The sequence below is a fragment of the Mytilus edulis genome, chromosome 8 (genome assembly GCF_963676685.1).
Source record: "Mytilus edulis chromosome 8, xbMytEdul2.2, whole genome shotgun sequence".
Classification (NCBI taxonomy): domain Eukaryota; kingdom Metazoa; phylum Mollusca; class Bivalvia; order Mytilida; family Mytilidae; genus Mytilus; species Mytilus edulis.
Window position 1 is genome coordinate 75005411 of NC_092351.1, and position 17925 is coordinate 75023335.

The 17925-nt window shown below is 33.9% G+C and overlaps 1 protein-coding gene across 1 annotated transcript in view; it reads right to left on the minus strand.

Moving 5' to 3' along the window:
- Nucleotides 1–12019: 12019 nt before the first annotated feature.
- The window catches only part of LOC139484354 (clathrin heavy chain 1-like), a 40858-nt gene continuing 34952 nt past the window's right edge, over nt 12020–17925 (minus strand). The window contains exons 6-7 of the mRNA XM_071268092.1: nt 13379–13536; nt 12020–12220 (exon numbers count right to left, since the gene is read on the minus strand). Coding sequence (XP_071124193.1) covers nt 12020–12220; nt 13379–13536 — 359 coding nt within the window. The remainder of the gene's footprint in view (nt 12221–13378; nt 13537–17925) is intronic.

Consider the following 17925-nt stretch of genomic DNA (forward strand, 5'->3'; position numbering starts at 1 on the left):
TATCTGTAACATTCTACAAGCCCCACATGCTGTAACAAGATTCGATATAACGTCATTCCTGTTTATGACGCATGGTTTGAAGTCTTGAAGGACAACCCAGATGATTTCACCGATTTGGCAAACCTTGCTAATTGTGAAATCGATGAATCTATAAATGCAACTCGAGATCTTGTTGTTAAATTGAATGGTCTCAAGTCAAAATAGATCACATTGACGTAAACAAATAGAGCGTAACATTGGCTATAATTTAAATCTGCTCCGTTGTCAAACTTCCTCCTTGTGAATATACTTTTAAACAATATGTACTAAGAGCTTCACTCCAGACATAAAATTGATGTCTTCTCATATAGCAGAACTAACCTAAAATTCTCCTCTTCATTTCGGATGGGATAAAAATGACTTGTTTCTGTCTATCTCGAAGGTCAGATGTCATATGAGTTTCTGCAAGATTTAGTTTGGACTTTTAAGGGGAAAACTGTGTATTCAAAATGTTACATTGGCTTCAAACAAAATCTATCATGTATAGATTTATGCCAATGTCAAGAAAATGATATCTGTCAAAATGTAAAAACTCGTCTGGTTGCAGTTGTCTTCCATTTATAAGTTTTTAATGTCACTTTGATTTCTCACGCCTTTTTTGTTAGCAATTGTTTGTTAAATACATCGGTGCTTTACATGTACATAACCCCCTAACTTATTATCTTTTCGGGATAGTTGTAAACATTTTAGCCAATTCTTGCTCATTTAGTGATCTGTATACGTATGATGGGTTGTTTCCTTGTTTCTTATATAATAGACGTTTTGTTTGCAAAATATATAAAAACATCTTTAGGTTGCACTTTGTAAATACAGTTGTTTCTCAAACCACGCCTCTTTTGGGGAGATTTAGAATATTAATATGAAATTAATTTTGTTTACATACTGGTTCCCAGTTATGCTCTCTGTGTTCCGTCTAATAGAGACATAACTTTTGAATGTTACCAGTAAATATACATCTGCATATTGTTTACATTGAAATCTGTGATAATCCTTCATTCAAGGTAGGGGTAGTTAAGAAAATTAGTGGGAGTTTAAACTCTGAAAAGTTCAGGGCATATAAACGTTGAAAATATGCCGCACAGCCCTATATTTTGACCTTTGAATTAAATGTAGTGCATATGAACTTTCAATTCTAGGATAAGATTTTTTTCAAAACTTCATAGTAAATGTGGTACAGTTTTAGCCGTAAAAGGAGTTCCTATGGGAAATTGCATTGTCAATATTTACAGAAATGCAACCTATATAGGGTGAAAAAACAGAACATTCAGAATTTAACCAAATTGGCCTTATCTCACAGATTTTAAAGAAATTAACTCAAATATGAAGTTTTACAAATATTTCTGCAGATTGATAGAATCCTGGGCCTTAGATATGATGACTCAGCATAAATTCACAGCTAACATTATGAATAGTTTACTTAAAGTCCTGAATACAAAATTAATTCATAATTTTTGCACATATGTAAGTTAAATTGTTAGGAAGTGCTTATATTTACTCTTCGCAGTCGTTGGAACTCATCGATCCTTCCTGAATATTATTTATGGGGTGTTTGTGTCCTATCGATAACCAAAGAGTAAGCCGTAACACCTAAATCTGCTTTTTTGTCACCACAGCATAAAAACATACAAGCTAGAAATACAAAAATATCTCAACGAAACTTACAATAGTGTGTTCTATCCTGAATATGTTCTAAATATTCCAAATTACTAGATACAGCAGAATAAGTTAGGAAATTTGAGGCCCAAGGGCCAAAAAAACATAGAAAAATGCCTACCCCTGAATCATAAAACAAATAGTTTAACTTGTAAATGCTATGATTTTTTTTTTAAGTTCTTGATATAGAAAACAATAACTATGCATGGAAGTTATGCAAAAATCCGATGTGAGCAGTCATCTCTATAACATTTTAAGTGAATTTATATCTCAGACTGGTATCTGCATACATACAACTAGTGCAAATATGGCTTTGTTTGAACACTTCTAGTATATGTATCAGATATATGGTTACAGATGATACTGTTGTGACCAGAATTTTAAATTGACCATTTAGAAAATGTGAACTTTAATTGACAAATAGGCATACAGTAAGATGTGGACTGGAGACAGAGTCAGGATTGGATACTTTATATAATCTTGAATGTTGTACTGATTGACTGCTAAACATTACATTTATAGTATTCTGATATGCTTTCAATATGTTATCAAAACAGTTTTAAACAGGTTCTAGGCATTTTATATCAGAAAATATGCAAATAGGGTATGCTGGCAATAATTAAAGTCTTGGTTTCAAATTCTTTTAAAAACTGAAACAGGGGAGGGGGTATAAAATGTTCAGTAAAAAAAAACTTAGAGTATACACAGTGATTTCTTTAAGGCTATAATTCTGATAAATGAGTATTAATGTGAGAAAAAACTGGTTTTTTTTAGAGAGTTTTCTATTTAAAACAAAAAAGTCAATCTTAATTAAGTCATTTTTGGCAATAAAAATATAAAATAAGTTCTAAATGTAGAATCAAAAGACATTTTTTCTATAAATTTGTTGTATTTATTTTGCTTCAAACGCATATATGTAGGAGATACAAGCTATCTAAATATAACTGCATTTTTCTGGAATTTTTGCATTGACTTTTGACCCGGACGTGACCACGGCAAACAACGACGACACCGATACTGCGATGAGGCTTGTTTTTTTCTCTTTCAAGTGATATAGAATATAGCCGTGTGTTATTCCGTTAGTGTAAATCGATCAAATTATTTGATTGGGCACCCTACTAATAAAAACATAGGTTATATAGTCTAAGTATATGATAAGGTAAGTTATTTAACATATGTCATGTAAAAATGTAAGATATCGTTAATTGTTATCATAGTATTAACAATAATAACAATTAACGATATCTTGAATGACGTGTTATAATGATTTAAAGAAAGACAAGGAGTATAGTTCAAAGTGTCTGCATTGTTTATTTTCATTGTTTTATTTATGTAAGCTGTATATTATGTATAATGTTTTAAGCCATTGGCCCATATGGTCGTAAAGTGCTTTCAATAAATTTTAAAATAAGCTTTTTTTGTCTTGATGAAAAAAGTAAAATCACAAAAATAATGAACTCCGAGGAAAATTCAAAACGGAAAATCCATAATCAAATGGCTAAATCTAATGATAAAACATATCAAACGAACGGCCAATAACTGTCATTTTCCCGACTTGGTACAGGCATTTTTTATTGTAGACAATGGTGGATTGAACCTGGTTTTGTAGCGCTAAACCTCTCACTTGTTATTACAGTCGCATCTAATGTAATTATATTTACAACAATGCGTGAACAAAACAGACATAATAGGTAAAATAGTGAAAATATGGGTACAATAGTCATCACTGTGTCACAATCTCAAAACAAACTAATATAAAACAAAAAAGCATGAAAAACATCAAACAAATTTGAATCCACCATTTTCTACATGTTTAGGCCAATGCCTGTAACAAGTCAGGAATATGAAAGTTGTAATCCATTCGTGTGTTGTGTTTCAAGATTTGTTTAGGGACTTTCAGTTTTGAATAATCCTGGGCGTTCGGTATTTTATTCCGATTTAAGTCTTCACAGGTTTCCTTATTTACAAGATACTCAACTCTACATTTTGTATACATATCTCTTATATTATATAGAATTTCTTAGAAATCAAAGTTTATTTATCTTAAGAAATGGTATTAGCTGCGAGATATGAAAAAAAAAATTGAATATGATTTTATTTTTGTTCGATCATTTATAAAACTAAATTCCTTAGCTGAAGATGGATTACCATCTATTGAGTTATTCAAAGTCATGTCAATATTGAAAGTGAAACAAGGATTAACCATTTGGTTTAGTAGTTCAAGCCACAAACAATCAGTTATGTTTCAACAAACACGATAATCAAACAGAACTTGCACGTGGTGGCTATCTGTTTATATTCATATTCATGTAAATATTGGGTTATATGACCGTCGGCAGTTTTCGGAGGTCACCTTGATAATAAATTAGGTTGCGTTTAGTCTAAAATACACGCGAAATGCCGATACATATAATCAAGTTTGTGCATTGTTTTTTTGTTTGTTTATTTTATACTTTTATGTTTGAAAAAACGTTATTGTAAACGTTTTATATATATAATTCACTTTTTCAGTTTAATTCTTAGACTGGGTAAATCAGTTCACGTCTTCCAACACGTTCCGTGCATTTTCCATCCATATTTGTATCAGATGCGATAAAACAAAAAAAATGCGAGAGAGAGAGAGAGAGAGAGAGAGAGAGAGAGAGAGAGAGAGAGAGAGAGAGAGAGAGAGAGAGAGAGAGAGAGAGAGAGAGAGAGAGAGAGATGTTATAGCAGACGTATATTATGTCTGCAGGGGTGGAGCTTTAAAATGCAACGTAGAATTGACAATTTCTTTACTACTAAGAACTTTGAAAGTGCCATAACATCTGATAGTACTGACACACAAGATGATTCTTCAATCCAAAATCTTGAAAGTCAAACAAGCAGTGACATTGTCTTTCTGCTGTGACAAATTGAAAAATAATCACCAAACCAAAAATTCAAATCCCGTATTTTTGTATTTAGATCAAATAATTGAACTGCCTACAAATGCTGTTTTTATTATTATTAGATTCCGTCACCATGTTTCGTCTGTCCTTGATTGGTCTCATTGGTGTCTAAGCGTGACGCGGGATTGCCGATTTTATGTAAGCGTGACACGTGAAAGTCAAATTATTGTGCCGTGAAAAACGGGAAATGAAGTCTAGCGGGGGACGGGAAATTACAAAAAAATGAGAATTACTTACGTACATAGTGAAAGCTGGATACGGGAATCTGACAAAACAGTAAGCGGGATCCGGGATCAGAACCCCCCACTGAGACCCCTTCCTTGGGGGTCAGTCATTTTGTTCGACTAATGTTTTGTCTCCAGCAGGTATATTATAAAATTTTTAATATCAAAATTGATATAATATGGAGTATGGTGCCCATGGCATGACGATTAAAACCGTCAACCCCGCACGTCTGACTGTCCATCAGTTGAAAACTTACCTTTTGCGTTTATGTAAAATGTTCAGCTTGGGTAGTAGAAAATGAACAACCGGGTTTACTACTAGAATAGTCACGTTACCTAGATTTTCCGCGTTGAACAGTTCCGTGGTTCTTGATATTGAGATGGGACACGTACCCCCTGTCTCATAAACTATTAAATAAACTATATGTTTTCCTTTTTCCGTGTGATTTGTTTTAAAGAAAATTATAGATTAAGAGCAACTTTCAACAAATTGAAAACATCATTTTGAGATAAAAAAAAATCATATTTCAGAACAGTACGTGGGAGGACGGCCGTGCATGCCAGTTGTCATGGTTGATAGGTAAACCTTGGCTGAAATATGTTGTATCCTTGACGCATTATACTGCGCTCCATGTGTCTTTTTTTGGCTAACAAAGATCCGACACTAAAGAGAAAACATTCGGGTCCCAGTCCCCGTGTACAGATTGGATCAATGTCGGTCGATCTATCAGCTGTCACCTGCAACAGGGCTCTTAGCATCACGAATACGTTATGTCATCGGAGGAATTCATTCGTATAAAAAGTGGAAAATCACAAGATATTTTGCAGTCACTTTCTACTAGCTATAACCAAGTAATTACAAAAAATCGAAATAGTTTTAGAGTATCATTGAAGTAATCCTGTTATGCGGCAAACATAATTTAGAGCTCAGGGGCCATTCGGAAAAGGACAGCAGTTTCATTGCCATTCTACACGCCACGGCAAAGGGTAACGAAATTATGGCTAACCATTTAGCATAGTGTGATCCAAGAACAAAATATACGTCTCCCGACATACAGAACGAACTTATTATGCTGTTTGCGGATCAAATACAATAGGACATAGTTTCCCCGATTCAACAGTTCTCGTTACTTCGCATTTCTTGCGGACGAAGCAACTGACTGCTCCACCAAAACAATAATTTCACTTTGTGTTAGATTTTATGATAGAAAGGACAAATCATTCATGAAGATTTCTTAGGTTTTGCGGAAGGTAAGAAAACTACAGGAGAATCGTTATCTGATATCTTTCTCATCCAACTAGAGAAATATGGCATTATCATAGCAAACACGAGAGCACAAGGATACGAAGGTGCTGCAAATTCATCGTGGCGTCCAGGCTAGAGTACGCGAAGGAGACCCGCTTGCTTCTTATGTGCACTGTAAGCACACAATCTTAATTTGGCCATAGTACATGCTTGCAAGAAACCACTCGTTCGAAACCTTATGGACACCGTGCAGGCGATCGCGTTCGCTTTTGATTATTCACCGAAGCGTTTGACATCATTCAAAGAAAGTTTAGGTACTGCCCCAAATGTGGTAAATGAGGAAATGGGTAGACGACAGAGGTTGAAGACCTTATGCGAGACAAGGTCGGATAGTAGGTCAGATTCTTTGTTCGCTTTTCTTCATGCATACTCAGTGGTATGTGACTCTCTTGAGGATCTCGAGCAAGATTATGATGCTAAAGTTTGAAGTTACCGATGTTCAATAACTAAATTTGATTTCATTGTTGGTCTTGTTGTCGCTCAGGCTATTTTAAAACCTTTGGCTCCTCTGTCTACAATCTTGCAAACTAAGGACTTCGACTCAATTCATGTTGTCGAGGAAAGCAAAGTCGTTGTCGAAATGCTGCAAAGAAAACGCGAATCCGACGACGATTGGGACCAATTGTTCAACAGTGCCGTAACTCTTGCAAATAGTGTTGATGTTGTATCGTCGATGCCACGAGGGGCAACAAGACAACAGCATAGGGTAAATGTTCCAGCTGCCGGACCGGAGGATTATTGGAAGCGAGAATTATTCATCCCGTTCATTGGTCATCTTCTTCAGGAACTAAGAGATAGGTTAAAGAAAAATGAAGACCGGTTTGTAGTACAATATTTGATTCCGTCAAAATTGGAGAATTGCTCTTTACAAGTTGTTGACCGCCTTTGTAATACATTTACTGAAGACCTTCCATCAGACCATGATACCTTCAACATCGAGGTGGAAATGTTGAAAGCAAGATGGTCTTTAGCAGAGGGACAAATCCCTGGTACACTTGCGGAAAGTTTGAATCTGTGTGAAATGTTGACCTGTATCCAAACATTAACACTTGTTTGCTTAATCTTTTGACAATGCCAGTGACCACTGCCACCGCTAAACGCAGTTTCAGTGTAATGCGTCGTGGAAAAACATATCTGCGTTCTACGATGACAACAGAACGACTTTCGGGGCTACGTATAATGCATGCATACAAGGAGACGCCTATTGATATTGACAAAGTTATAGACTGCTTTGCAACCAAAAAGGACAGGAGGCTGGCTTTTTTGTTTAAAGCCACTGGTGAGAGAGACTGACTCATGACTCTATGTATTTTGAAATAAAACAAGACACATTATTTCGTTTATTCACTGAAAAACATGACAGAAAACTTATGCAAAATGATGTGTCATAACTTGCTCAGCTTTTACACAATGTTTGCGTAATACAGCCGAAGAAAGATAAAGCCATCACCTATATATCCACTTATTTTAATCTTTTTTCCATATAGTTGATTTCGATCGTTGTTTTCTGCTGCCCATCAGTAGGTATAAAATTAAGATGTCATTGTGGTAATGAATGCCAATTAGACAACTCTTAACAAGAGACATAATGACACAAAAATTAAGAACTAAGTTCACCGTACCACTACAGCCTTCGACTATGAGTAAAACCAATACCCACTTAAACAGGTACAAAAGTCACCGAAATACCAAATTCAAAACAATTCAAACGAGAAAACTATAATTGCCGGGATTTGTACAAAATAATGAAAGAAAAACATTTCAAACATGATATACAGCAGCAAACGACTATCAGTACATTGAATGACATGATAACTGTCTGGATATATTGTTTGATTTAATCTCCAAACCGAATTAATTATGTTGTTATTTTTATCATACTAGTCTGCAAACAGTAGATATAACTTTTTTACCCCTCTGGAATCTCCTGGTTTTTACAGTTTCTTTTTTTTTCACAAAATTATCCGATTTTTCAAAAAAAATTGCTTTTGGCTACACCTTAATATTCATAATATTTTCAGTTCATATTTCTGGTTCAAAAACTCTAAAATGCATGAGCTTCTTCAACTTCAACATTTGTCTAGCTACGCCACTGATTTCAAACAAAGATTTCTCTGACACTAACATTATCAAGATGCTTGATTTCTTGATTGACAACATATTTGTTATTTTCGGTTGACGTGTTTTACAACAGACTGTCGGCATTCCAATGGGAACCAAGTGTGCCCCTCTTCTTACCGACTTCTTCCTTTATTATTATGAGGTTGACTTCATACAGAAAGAAAGAAGAGACGTTAGCGATATCCTTTAACTCTACTTTCTGCTATATAGATGATGTTCTTTCACTAAATAATTTAAAATTTGTTGACTATCTTGAATGCATCTAACCCAACGAGCTAGATATAAAGGATACAACAGATATAGTTAAGTCGGCCTCATATCTTGACTTACATCTAGAAATTGACAACGATTTCAGCTTTCCAATTGTGAACTTTCCATTTTTTTAGTAGCAACATTCCAGCAGCACCTGCATACGGGATATATATATTCCAATTGATAATGATTTTCCTGAGAGAGGGTTGCTGCTCACAAGGAAGCTATCAAACCAAAGTTCCAAATGGTGCAGTTAAAATCATCCCTTCGTTAATTTTACGGACGCCATCACGAGTTGGTTGACCGTTATGAAAAACCGTTTCTTTCACAAAAAATATTTGATATGTTTCTAACGTCGTAACTACAATCCCCTTCCTTTTCATGAATATGACCTACCAAATTAGACTATTTACCGGATTTGTTATAAAATGAGCAACTCCACGGGTGCAAAATGTGGAGCAGGATCTGCTTACCCTTCCGGAGCACCTGAGATCACCCCTAGTTTTTTTATGGGGTTTGTGTTGCTTATTCTTTGGGTTTTTTCATGTTGTGTCACATGTACTATTGTTTGTCTGTTTGTCTTTTTCATATTTAGCCATGGATTTGTTAGTTTATTTTTGATTTATGAGTTTGACTGTCCCTCTGGTATCTTTCGTCCCTCTTTTTTGACACTTATGGTATGTCGGTTTTCAAATGAAACGATGATGTTCCAATTGTCGTCCTCTCTCCTTTTATGTGACATCCTTAAACAATATTTATTACCGAACGTTAAATATTTATGCATAACGACTAGTGCAGGATATGCTCAACCTTACCTCGCAGATGCACATTTGACATTTTGTGTGTATAAGAGCGAATCAAGTTCGTATTGCTCAGTCGTTTGTAGACTGTAACTTGTGTGTCATTTCGTTCGTTCTTCCTAAGCGTTGTCAGTCGTTTCAGTAATAAGTTATAATATCACCTCAGTATCTTCAACCTCTCTCTATGAAAATTGGTGTTAACCTCCTAACTTGTCTCGTGGTGGTATGCTCACCCCGATTGCGTGTTTCTTATAGGCGCGGATTAAGTTATCACTATTGTTTTTAAGGAGCTCCTGAATTATTCCAGAACCCCATTGCTTCGAATATAGGTATCCATAAATCATTTAGAAAATCCTGAAATATTATTTCAAGACCGCCTTAAGGATGTTTGCTCTCTTTGTTTTTGAATGTTTAACAGATATTCCGAATGCTTTGTTTTTTTTCAAAATTTGATTAAATTCTTATTAATTTTTTTTTAACGTTTTTAGGAAGAAGGTATGAAAAATCTAGCGAAAATCATTTCCCCACCAAATTCCCAATATCTTATATCTCATAAAACAAGGACACAGATCCTTAACTGTTTCTGCTTTTAAAGTTTTTTTTAACAATTTTATATTCTATCAATTTATACATTCTTTCAACATGTTCAAAAACTTGTTATTTCAACATCATTCAATCCATTTTTTTTATAATAAATCCACTCCTCTCAGGTCACAGTTTAATCATAACGTGTCATTTCTAGCCCATGATTACGATCCACTTCCCTTATCTCCACCCTTGGCGGATTGAGATAGAATTTCGGAGACAAAAGGTAATAATTTTCATTGGTTGCAGTTAAAATCGCTGCATCCAATCAAAAAGAGCCTGTATCATGAGCACGTGTAAATGTAGAAAGTTTATGTAAACAATTGCAACTTGCTTATTGTTCAACAAGCCTTTACATTCCTAAACATACAACTATATTAAGTGACAATTTGAATATTTTTAATCAACTAATAGAAGTTCCTATGTATGTTTCTTGAACAATTGTATGAATTTCAACGTATATCGTCATTTCATGGTTTAACTTGTGTGTAAAATCTAGACGCTATCGTGTTTTACGTCTAAACTAAAAAGTTTGAGTGCTACCATTGGTCAAGAATAATGTATTCCGAATGGGCGTGCCTTTAATCTACCGATAAATTGCACAACATTGTTATCACAAATGTTGGCTTTATCTGCAAGGGTGGAGAGTAAGAAAGTGACTCGTAATCTTTGGCTAACGAAGATGATCATAACATGACAATTTTTCGTTCCTGCTTTCCTTTTTTTAAGCAGTATTTTTGGGTAAGTGTGTTCTTTTTAGCTATATCTACACATTATTTTAAACGAAGATATATACTATTTTTCGTAAAATAATAATAAAAAATTTGATTAATTTTTTGGTTCACCTGGCCTGAAGGGCCAAGTGAGCTATTCTCATCACTTTGCGTTCGTCGTCCGTCGTCGTCGTCTGTCGTCGTTAACTTTTCCAAAAAAATCTTCTCCTCTTTAACTACTGGGCTAAATTAAACCAAACTTGGCCACAATCATCATTTGGGTATTTTGTAGTTTAAAAACTGTGTGCAGTGACCTGGCCAACAAACCAAGATGGCTGCCATGGCTAAAAATAGAACATAGGGGTAAAATGTAAATTTTGGCTTATATCTCTAAAACCAAAGCATTAAGAGCAAATCTGAAAAGGTAAAATTGTTATTCAGGTCAAGATCTATCTGCCCTGAAATTTTCAGATAAATCAGTAATTTTAAGGAAATTTTGACGTTTTTGTTATTATTTTGAATATTATCATAGATAGAGAAAAAATGGCCAGTTGACCACTTAGGGAGTAATTGCCCTTTATAGTCAACTTTTAACATTTTTTGTTATTTTCTCCTCTTAAGCTACTAAGACAAATTTAACCAAACTTGTCCACAATCATCATTAGGGTATCTAGTTTTAAAAATGTGTTGGATGACCCCGCCCGGGAACCAAGATGACCGACATGGCTTTAAATAGTATATATGGTAAAATGCAGTGTTTGGCTCATATCTCTGAAACCAAAGTATTTAGAGAAAATCTGCTGTCGATAAAATTGTTTATCATGTCAAGATCTATCTCTATCTTATATAGTTTTTAAGATAAAAGGCATAAATATGAAAAAAAGGTAAAATTTTTCATTTAAGGGCAATAACGTCTATAAGATATCGTCTGACAGTGTTGAAATATATGGACAATTATTAGAGCTCAACATTCTGAACATTTCTGCCCCTGACAGATTTTCTCTTTTAATAACGGTTTTCAAAATAGTAGACAAAACTTGCATTTTAACCCACATGTTCTATTTTTAACCATGGTGTCCATGCTGGTTCGTAGGCAGGGTCATTGGACACACGTTTTAACTATCTACCCTAGTAATACTTGTGTCCAGGTTTGGTTAAATTTGGCCCAGGAATATCAGAGGAGAAGATTTTTGTAACAGTTAATGGACAATGATGAAGACGGAGGACAGACGACAGACTTGGCCCATTGGGCCAGGTGAGCTAAAAATTGAGCACCTATGTTAAGAATGTCAGAAAACAATATTAACTCAATTTCCACATCATTAGTTTTGCCTATTATCAAAGAATATTCAAAAAGGAAAGGAAATAGCATGCAATGTATACAGTAGAAGTGCTTTCACATATTTTCTATACAGTCAAAAGAAAGACTTACTTCTTTCCAAGTTGTTGTACTATTAGCTTTACTGGCTCCATCAATTGCAGCTTGGTTTTCTTTAAGGTGGACTAGGGTAATAGCCAGTCTATCATAGTTAGATAAATTATTGTATAGAAGCTTAGCAGGTTCAAACATCTTGTCATCAAAACATCTGTCTGCTACCTGTCATTACAGAAAGTCTTAACGTTATAACAAGAGTGCACACACTGAAATGTCTCGCCTTTTTTACTGATTATTGATATTATGTTGATAGTTCTTAGTATAAAGCTTTATTACAACTGTCACATAAACTTAACATTAACCAAGATAGCTACACAAAGACCAATGAACCATGAAAATGAGGTCAAGGTCAGATGACACCTGCCAGTTGGACATGTACACCTTCCAGTCCTTCCATATACCAAATATACTAGCCCTATTGCTTATAGTATCTGAGATATGGACTTGACCACCAAAACTTAACCTTGTTCACTGATCCATGAAATGAGGTCGAGGTCAAGTGAAAACTGTCTGACGGGCATGAGGACCTTGCAAAGTACACACATAGCAAATATATTATCCTATAACTTATAATAAGAGAGAATTCAACATTACAAAAATTCTGAACCTTTTTTCAAGTGGTCACTGAACCATGAAAATGAGATCAAGGACATTTGACATGTGACTGACAGAAACATCGTAATATGAGGCATTTATATACAAATTATGAAGCATCCAGGTCTTTCACCTTCTAAAATATAACCTTTTAAGAAGTTAGGTCACGCCGCCGCCGCCGAATCACTATCCCTATGTCGAGCTTTCTGCAACAAAAGTTGCAGGCTCGACAAGAACTACAATTCATAAATACATCGATCAATCAACAAGATTTTATGCCACAAGACACAAGTACATGTTTCAGTGTGAATTCTATTAAAACCAGAATACCCTATAAACATGGACAAGTAAAATTCTTTCATTCTTGCTGTACAATGCTGTAATATGAGCGACTCCAAATATACTTTTAAGTTGACACTGAGAGTTTAGCAATTAATGGAAGGACAACTACGGAAACTACTTAGCAGAGAACGTAAAAAGGATCACAGAAAATAAAACCTGCTTAGAGGCACACAAGTATGATTTTCAATGATTTATTTTATTAAAATGACCTTTTATGGCTATGGATTCAGTTTTATATTAAATCACATCCTCTTAAATTTTACATCAGCTTGTGATATTCAATCTGTAAAGAGCTCGTATTTCTAATGAAATTTAATTTTTACATGTTAGTTTCATCAAATAGAATAATTCTACAAAATTTTAAAAGGATATGTTCTACTTCACCTGTGTGATATTGGCTTGGTTAGGACCAGATATGAATTCCTCTAAGTCTCCCAATCGGTTTGTCTTTGCATAGGCATATATCAATTCTGTTTCTATGAATGTTTCTCTTGCTTTTTTACGAGCCATCTGTAAGAACTTGACTAAATCTTCCCAGCTATCTGTAAACAAATAAAAAGATCAATCATTTTTAAGTCATTGACTGAAAAACACCATTTCTAAATCTAAGCAATCATTTCGTATTCAAATGTATACCTTTTAAATTATCTTTAAAACATTTCTTAAGTGAGAATAATTTTTTTGGATGTGTTAAAAGAAATTCATCATTAAGTGATACATAATTCAAAACATTAGTCAGCTAAAACAATAAGTACATGAAATGCTGTTTTCTCAATACAGTTAACTCACTTTGTCTCAAACTCGTTTGATTCAATAGGAGTAGGGCCTATAATGGCCTAAAATGGCCCCAGATTTACAAAATAATAAAAATTCTAACAGGTTCATTGACGTCACAATGGTAGGTGCAAATGACGTCATAATCGGGAAAATAAGCAACTAGAGGCTCTAAAGAGCCTGTGTCGCTCACCTTGGTCTCTGTGAATATTAAACAATGGACACAGATGGATTCATGGCAAAATTGTGTTTTGGTGATGGTGATGTGTTTGTAGATCTTACTTTACTAAACATTCTTGCTGCTTATAATTATCTCTATCTATAACAGTACTTTCTGTGGAAAATGTTATTGAAAATCTTCAAATTTTAAGAAAATTGTTAAAAATTGACTATGAAGGGCAATAACTCCTTAGGGGGTCAATTGACTATTTTGGTCATACTGACTTATTTTTAGTTCTTACTTTGCTGCACATTATTGCTGTTTACAGTTTATTTCTATCTATAATAATATTCAAGATAATAACAAAAAAACAGCAGAATTTTCCTCAAAATTACCAATTCAGGGGCAGCAACCTAACAACCGATTATCCGATTCATCTGAAAATTCCAGGGCAGATAGATCGTGACCTGATCAACAATTTTACTTCCTGTCAGATTTGCTCTTAATGCTTTGGTTTTTGAGTTATAAGCCAAAAACTGCATTTTACCCCCATGTTCTATTTTTAGCCATGGCGGCCATCTTGGTTTGTTGGCCGAGTTACCGGACACATTTTTTTAACTTGATTACCAAATGATGATTATGGCTAAGTTTGGTTAAATTTGGCCCAGTAGTTTCAGAGGAGAAGATTTTTCTAAAAGCTTACTAAGATTTACGAAAAATGGTTAAAAATTTACTATAAAGGGTAATAACTTCTAAAGTGGTCAACTGACCATGTTGGTCATGTTGACTTATTTGTATATCTTACTTTGCTGAACATTATTGCTGTTTACAGTTTATCTCTATCTATAATAATATTCAAGATAATAACCAATAAAGGGCTGCGCTTTAGCGCATGATACGCCCGTTGCTCTTTTAACTTGTCTTTTATGCTTTAAATGAATTTATATGATCAACTAGAAATATATATACAAATCAAAAGGATGTTACATTAATATATTCACCAAAGTTTCATAAAATCCCCCTTTTTTAAGTATAAAAATTCATTACTTAAAAAAACATAAAATCTAAAATTTATAAAAATAGAAAGGGAGCTTATGTCAATAGATATAAACAATTTATCAAAGTTGCATAAAATTTTGTGAAAGTGTTATTGTCCCAAAATTGGAAAATCCCCCCTTTTTTAAGCATAAAAATTCATAACACGGAAAATTAAAATCTGAAATTTATAAAAATTGAAAGGGAGCTTATGTCAATAGATATAAACAATTCACCAAAGTTTCATGGACATTGGTGAAAGCCTTTTTGAGTTATTGTCCGAAGTGTTGAAAATCCCCCTTTTTTTATGAGTAAAGCCCCATAAATCCAAAACTTAAAATCTGAAATTTATAAAAATTGAAAGGGAGCTTACATCAATAGATATAAACAATTCACCAAAGTTTCATGGACATTGGTGAAAGCATTTTTGAGTTATTGTCCGAAGTGTTGAAAATCCCCCCTTTTTTATGAATAAAGCCCAATAAATCCAAAACTTAAAATCTGAAATTAAAAAAAAACGAAAGGGAGCTTACGTCAATAGATATAAACAATTAAGTTTCATGGAAATTGGTGAAAGTGTTTTTGAGTTATTGTCCGAAGTGTGGACGACGGACGGACAGACGGACGGACGGACGGACAACGGTATACCATAATAAGTCCCGTCTAAAAGACGACGGGCGTATAAAAACAGCAAAATTTCCTTAAAATTACCATTTCAGGGGCAGCAACCCAACAACGGAATGTCCGATTCATCTGAAAATTTCAGGGCAGATAGATCTTGACCTGATGAACAATTTTACCCCATATCAGATTGGCTCTAAATGCTTTGGTTTTTGAGTTATAAGCCAAAAACTGCATTTTACCCCTATGTTCTAATTTAAACCATGGCGGCCATCTTGGTTGGTTGGGCGGGTCACCGGACACATTTTTTTAACTAGATACCCCAATGATGATTATGGCCAAGTTTGGTTAAATTTGGCCCAGTAGTTTCAGAGGAGAAGATTTTTCTAAAAGATTACTAAGATTTACGAAAAATGGTTAAAAATTGACTATAAAGGGCAATAACTCCTAAAGTGCTCAACTGACCATTTTGGTCATGTTGACTTATTTGTAGATCTTACTTTGCTGAACATTATTGCTGTTTATCTCTATCTATAATAATATTCAAGATAATAACCAAATACAGCAAAATTTCCTTAAAATTACCATTTCAGGGGCAGCAACCCAACAACGAAATGTCCGATTCATCTGAAAATTTCAGGGCAGATAGATATACCTGATAAACAATATAACGCCAAGTGATGAGAAAAGCTCACATGGCCTTTCGGCCAGGTGAGCTAAAAATACAGAAATTGGGATGGTTTTTCTACATTTTGACCACCGCACCATGCTTGTACCAATTAGAAATTTTAACAAGTTTATACATATCAAACTTTGGATAAAAAATCTTTTCGGTGCAAGGTTGGTGCGATAGTTTATTTTTATCTTTTTCATAGCCAAGCGGAGCAATAAAAAGCTGAAATTTTCCGTCCAAATTGGACCTATTCCTCTGACAAAGTTTAATTTATACATTCTTATGCCTATAGGAGTTTTACTCTTTTGCTTATGAATCAGTAACATGTATTCCTAATATTATTTTCGTAAGTAAACCTAGTTTAACTTTTAAAAAACCCGAATGCAATGAACTACATATTGTAAAGGAGTCAATGACAACTTTGAGGAAAAGTTTCTTTTTTTTTGAAATCTTAGAAAGACATGCAATATAACAAAATCTGTACATTTCTTATGTTTCTGCTAATCTCAATTCAAAATCTGGTGTTTGAAAGGGGCAATCTTAGGGTCGGATCCATGATTTATGATTTATGTAAGGTAAGGGGGCGGGGGAACAAAGTATACCGAAATTTAAAAGATTATTTTTGCTTAAATTTACATAATTGGTGAGAAACATCAGATTTATTTTGAAAATGAAACTACCTTTATTCCAATTTAATGTGTCTTTGTTGGTAATGAGCATTGAGTACAAGTTTCATAAAAATTTAGTGGTAAGAGAGCGGAAACGGCAAAAGGTATACTATCCATATATATGGATAGTCGACCTTCCCATAGATAGAAACAAGTGTCTGTAGTCTGTTAGCATCCTATATGTCTGTTACCTTTTTAAAAGTTATGTTTTGAATAATTCTATAATCATGTTTAAAAATAAAATGAAATTTTAAAAATGTAAACAGGGTTTTTTTTTAAACTATTTTGACATATATATAATTATTATTGTCATGATAATCAAAGAGCAAGTCATACGTCAGATTTGTGAAGGTGGACGATACCAAGCAAAAATCAAACTAGTCACAGTGACAAGAGTTACAATAAAACAAATAAAATATTAAGAATATAGAAAATATTTATGAATTCAGATATGAAGGACCCAACATCCAGACCCCCTACCCCTTTTGGCGTTGTTGTATATCACCAAATACACACGAGAATAAGGAGTAAAGCTGTTAAAAACAATTAACTTTCATGTTTTCTTTAAAAAATCTTCTTGTGCTTACACCTACCAAGATAACTTCATCATACTTCTCTTTACACTAGTTATAACAGCTAATGTGATTCCAAACACATACCAAATAAGGTTTGTAAATACAATGTACATGTATAGTAAAAATTCATACATAAATAATTAACATTCGATAATTAGTTATCTTATCACCCAAAATTAATTTCATCCAAAAACTTAACGAATTTTTGTTCATGAAAATATAAATATTTTGATATATTCATCTGAAAATACAAATGAACATATAATAACCTGCATTTGAATAAAATGCTTCGCTGAGCGCAGCTTGATACGACTGCAGAGGTCGAACCCTGAACAGTTGGGCACAATATTCAAGCTTGTTAATTCACCCTTTTTAGATTTTAAAAATATATACCTTTTCATATATTGCATAGGAAAAAAAGTAAC